Here is a 5700-nt window from a genome sequence, read left to right as displayed (position 1 = left end):
TGTATGTATGTATATGTGTGTATGTATGTATATGTATGTATGTATATGTATGTATGTATATGTATGTGTATGTATGTATATATATGTATGTATATATATGTATGTATATATATGTATGTATGTATGTATGTATATATGTGTGTGTGTATGTATGTGTGTGTATGTATGTGTGTGTGTGTATGTGTGTGTGTGTGTATGTATGTATGTGTGTATGTGTATATATATATATGTGTATATATATATGTGTATATCTCAAAACAAGACATTGTTTAAAGAAAACATGCTTTTCCATCCGGCCGGCTGTTATTTTGGGTTCAGAGGGTGAAGCTGAGCTTACTGTCTCTTTCTCCTGAATCTTTCAACCACCTGTGACAACTCTTCTCATCGAGGTCAGGACTGGTTCTTCTGACTAAACGTGTCTCTGTGTCTCAGGACGACGATGACGGCCACCTGCTGGCTCTGCAGATCATCAGAGACCTGGTGGACAAAGGAGGAGACGTCTTCCTCGACCAGCTGGCTCGACTGGGAGTCATCAACAAGGTGTCCACTCTGGCTGGACCGGCGTCTGACGACGAGAACGAGGACGAAGCCAAACCTGAGAAGGTGTGTGTGTGCGTCTCTCTGTGTGCGTGTGTGTGTGTCTCTCTCTCTCTCCCTCTGTCTGTCTCTCTCTGTCTCTGTCTCTCTCTGTGTGTGTGAGTGAGAACACAGTATCTGGGTCAAACAGCAAGCTTCAGACTTAAAGGATAACTCTTGTTTTTATGCTTTTTTTCCTTCTATTTCTTCTTCAAACGTCCTCCTGGACTCCACGATGAACTGATTGTGAATATTAATATCATAAATCAATTTTAGTGTTTTTTGGATTCACAAAGTTGACACAGTAGCTGAGATGTGGGGTCCTGAGACATATGTTCTCAAATAAACAATTCTTTATGTATAAAAACAAAATGACAATCAGTGAATATAAAATGTTTTGCGTGTCGTTACTATAATTAATAAGTATAAACAGTATTTATGAAATGTCTAGTTAAAGACAGTTGTGACTAAAGTAAAAACACATTTTATTTGTGAATAAAAACAAATGCTTACTGTTCGCCACTAAACTAAATATAAAGAAGTCAACCCAAATGTATTCAAACACATTCATATTTCTGGTGAAACAGATATTTACTTCTTTCTTTCTGTATTATTCTGTGCTTGTAAAGTTGATCTATTTAAACGGTGGCTCCTGTGGAAACATTACTACTTTTGTCCCAAAGATTAAATAGTTTTTTTCATGTTTTTCATAATTTTCTTTCATAAACAGAGGAAATAAAAACCTGACGGTTTACGGTCATAGTTTTAGGGATCCACGTATCTGAAGACCTGTATCGTTGTTGCTCTCCCTGCAGGAGGAGGAGGCGCAGGAGGACGCGAGGGAGATCCAGCAGGGTAAGCCGTACCACTGGAAGGACTGGTCCATCATCAGAGGGAGGGACTGCCTCTACATCTGGTCCGATGCTGCCGCTCTGGAGCTCTCCAACGGATCCAACGGCTGGTTCAGGTTCATCCTGGACGGGAAGCTGGCCACCATGTACTCCAGTGGGAGTCCAGAGGGAGGGTCGGACAGCTCCGGTAAGGGGCGCACAACGGATCAGGTCTCACTTACTGCTCTCTGGGGTCTTTGTTGCTTCAACTGATGTCTTCTCCTCTTCCATTTCTCCTCCTTCCTCTTAACTCTCCTCCCCATCATTTCCTCATCCCTCTCCTCTCCTCCTGTCCTCCTCCTCTCTTCTTGTCCTTTTCTCCTCCTTCTCTCCTCTCCTAATTCCTCTCTCTCCCCTCCTCTCTTATCCTCTTTTCTTTTCCTCCTCTCTTCTACTCCTCCTGTCTTCTCTTCTCTACTTTCCTCCTCCTCCTCTCTTTTCTCTCCCTCCTCTTCTCTCGTTCCCTCTCCTCCCCCTTCCCTCCTCTCTTTTCCTCTGGTGTCTCTTCTCTTTCCCTCCTCTCCTCCTCGTCCTCTGTCCTCCCTGCAGAGTCTCGCAGTGAGTTCCTGGAGAAGCTCCAGCGTGCGAGGAGTCAGGTGAAACCAGTGACGTCCAGTCAGCCCATCCTGTCCAGCGTTGGTCCCAGTAAGCTGACGGTGGGTAACTGGTCTCTGACCTGCCTGAAGGACGGCGAGATAGCCATCCACAACTCAGACGGGCAGCAGGCCACCATCCTGAAGGAGGACCTGCCGGGCTTCGTGTTCGAGTCCAACCGAGGAACCAAACACTCGTTCACCGCCGAGACCTCGCTGGGCTCTGAGTTTGTGACGGGCTGGACGGGGAAGAGGGGCCGGAAGCTGAAGTCCAAGCTGGAGAAGACCAAGCAGAAGGTGAAGAGCGTGGCGAGGGAGCTGTACGACGACCACTTCAAGGCCGTGGAGAGCATGCCCCGAGGGGTGGTGGTCACGCTGAGGAACATCTCCACGCAGCTGGAGTCGGCCTGGGAGCTGCACACCAACAGACAGGTACACCAGCATCTTAAAGCTGCATTCTCTCTAGTGTCCACCAGGGGGCGACTCCTCTGGTTGTATAGAAGTCTATGAGAAAATGACTCTACTTCTCGCTTGATTTATTACCTCAGTAAACATTGTAAACATGAGTTTATGGTCTCAATCTCTAGTTTCAAGTCTTCTGCAATACAGCATGATGTTCATTTAGTACATTATTAAGATCCAGGAGCTCTGTTACTCTTTACATGAGTCTAAACAACTCAGTGAGCTTTAAACAACAAAAACTACTTAAGTTAAGTTCAGGAAAAGATTGTTCATTTAGTACATTATGGTCCATTTAGAGTCAAACAGACCATAACGCAGGGGATGCTGTAGGGCGGGGCTACACAGTGATTGACAGGTCTCTACCAGAGACGTATACGGCGTCTCTACGTTACTCCTCCTCAGTCCAGATATGGTCACTTCCTGTTCACTGGAGATAAAAAAAACAACATGGCGACAGCCATAATTCAAGATGGCGATGGTGAAATTGCCGAACTCAAGGCTTCAAAACGTCCACAAACCAATGAGTGACGTCACGATGACTACGTCCATACTAACATTCCTGAAAACAAACATCACATGACCATGCTGGTACCGGTGTAAACTGGAAGTAGAATTGAACTGCACAACAGCTGCTAGTAAAGACAACAAGGACCGTAACGTCTGTAATCTGTTATCCATGTTGAATTAACCTGGTAGTCGATCGGTAATCAAGGCTGAGCAATCATAGGACATGTTGTGACTGATGAGACCCAAACAGGAAGTGAACGTGGGCGTCTTACTCATCGCTTTCAACGGTCTCCATTCTGTGTTCTCAGTGCATTGAAGGGGAGAACACGTGGAGGGACCTGATGAAGACGGCTCTGGAGAACCTGATCGTAGTGCTGAAGGATGAAAACACCATTTCACCGTATGAGATGTGCAGCAGCGGGCTGGTCCAGGCTCTGTTCACCGTCCTCAATAATGTGAGTAGTGTTCTTTAAACATTAGAACGTTGTCCTTAAAGATGTCGGGTGTTAATCTCTGTTGTCCGTCTGTGTGCAGAGCGTTGACCTGGACCTGAAACATGATTGTAAGCCTTTGATGGAGAGGATCAATGTCTTTAAGGCGGCTTTCAGCGAGAATGAAGACGATGAAAGGTAACGGCACCAAACACCAGCCGACTGTAAAGAGTTTAATAACTAACTCGAGCTTCTTCTTCTTCTTCTTCTTCTTTTACACCACTGTTTCTGTCTCCTTTCCTGCATACAAACACCATGAGTTCCTTCATCATTACCTCCAAATCTAAATCATTATCTCGCCTCACTGCTCTCTGTGACGACTTTTCACTCCAACACTTCTGCCCTCCGATACCAGAATAAATGACAGTAATAAATGAAGGATGTTAACTGTCCAGCTGTAAAAGGTGGAACCAGATCAACTGGAAGTCAACCAAAGACTGAATCAGTCTAATAAGGCAACATGACCCTCTGAACTAGAACATGTCTTTAGTGCAGAATAACATCAATCATAAAAAAGACAAAAACAAGTTGAACTGTGTTTGTGTGCGTCTGCAGCCGACCAGCTGTTGCCTTAATCCGTAAACTGATAGCGGTCCTGGAGTCGATAGAACGTCTACCTCTGCACCTGTACGACACTCCGGGATCCTCATACAACCTGCAGGTGAGCCACCGTGTGGTCTGGATCCTGGTTTACCTTCTTCTTTGAGGCAGAAACCTCTTGACTTTAACGGTGTTTGTGCTCGTCAGATCTTGACGAGGAGGTTGCGGTTCCGTCTGGAGCGAGCGCCCGGTGAGACGGCCCTGATCGACCGGACGGGTCGCATGTTGAAGATGGAGCCGCTCGCTACCGTGGAGTCTCTGGAGCAGTACCTGCTGAAGATGGTGAGGACAACCCGAAACACAACTCTGATGTTTAACACTTTAGTTAGAGATCAAAACACTCATTTTACTCCTTTTCTTCATCCTCCAGGTGGCGAAGCAGTGGTACGACTTTGAGCGTTCGTCCTTCGTCTTCGTGAGGAAGCTGAGGGAAGGACAGACCTTCACCTTCAGACACCAACACGACTTTGACGAGAACGGAATCATCTACTGGGTCGGAACCAACGCCAAGTAAGAACATCAAGCTGTCAATCTTTATCGTTGGTAATGAGCAGGGCAGAATTCAGTTTGGTTTGACGTTATTTTTGTACATTTCCAAATAATTCTAACCTGGTAAATGTCCCATGTTTTAGGATTTCACATTTCCTCCATTCAGTTTATTATTAAAGATGTTAAATGAAGAATTTAAACTGTTGAGTTATTGGTTTTTAAGGGTGGAAGTTAATCAAAACGTTAAATCTAATCACGCCTCGTTTCTTTTCTGTTCAGGACGGCCTATGAGTGGGTGAACCCCGCTGCCTATGGCCTTGTGGTGGTGACATCATCAGAGGGCCGCAACCTCCCCTACGGGCGTCTGGAGGACATCCTGAGTCGGGATAGCTCCGCCCTCAACTGCCACACCAACGACGACAAGAACGCCTGGTTCGCTGTTGACCTCGGCCTCTGGGTCATTCCCTCAGCGTACACCCTGAGACACGCCAGGTAATGAACTGAACGCACACCCTGAGACACGCCAGGTAATGAACCGAACGCACACCCTGAGACACGCCAGGTAATAAACCGAACGCACACCCTGAGACACGCCAGGTAATAAACCAAACGCACTTTCAGTTCAGCCTAATACATGCAGGAAACAAGTACATTTCATTAGGATCACTTTTTTTACATCTCCTCCTCTTCTCCCCCCCTCTCCTGCAGGGGTTATGGCCGCTCTGCGTTGAGGAACTGGGTGTTTCAGGTGTCGAAGGACGGTCAGAATTGGACGACTCTCTACACCCACGTAGACGACTGCAGCCTCAACGAACCGGGGTACGACGTTCCTCTATGTCCCAATAAAGTGATCAGTTAAACAGCTGTAGTGATCAATACAATCTGGACCAAATTATTTATTGTCTGTCTCAGGTCGACGGCCACATGGCCTTTGGACCCGTCCAAAGAGGAGAAGCAGGGCTGGAGACACATCCGGATCAAACAGATGGGGAAGAACGCCAGTGGTCAGACCCACTACCTGTCTCTGTCCGGCCTGGAGCTGTACGGCACCGTCACCGCTGTCTGTGAGGACCAGCTGGGTAAGACCCCCCC

At 46.6% G+C, this 5700-nt stretch overlaps 1 protein-coding gene across 1 annotated transcript; it reads left to right on the top strand.

The window, feature by feature from the left end:
- Positions 1 to 235: 235 nt before the first annotated feature.
- On the top strand, positions 236 to 5687 carry LOC116378940 (E3 ubiquitin-protein ligase HECTD1-like; the record flags this gene model as incomplete). The annotated part of the gene is made up of 11 exons (XM_031840843.1): positions 236 to 603; positions 1392 to 1614; positions 2016 to 2491; positions 3337 to 3483; positions 3563 to 3657; positions 4075 to 4180; positions 4267 to 4401; positions 4490 to 4629; positions 4888 to 5100; positions 5317 to 5427; positions 5521 to 5687. Coding segments are annotated over exons 2-11 (1633 nt in total), but the record flags the coding sequence as incomplete, so codon positions are not given.
- Positions 5688 to 5700: the final 13 nt, after the last annotated feature.

The sequence above is a fragment of the Anarrhichthys ocellatus genome, unplaced genomic scaffold (assembly GCF_004355925.1).
Source record: "Anarrhichthys ocellatus isolate YVR2014 unplaced genomic scaffold, GSC_Weel_1.0 scaffold3444, whole genome shotgun sequence".
Lineage (NCBI taxonomy): Eukaryota > Metazoa > Chordata > Actinopteri > Perciformes > Anarhichadidae > Anarrhichthys > Anarrhichthys ocellatus.
Note: the sequence above shows the minus strand (reverse complement) of the source record. Positions and strands in the feature narration are given on the sequence as shown.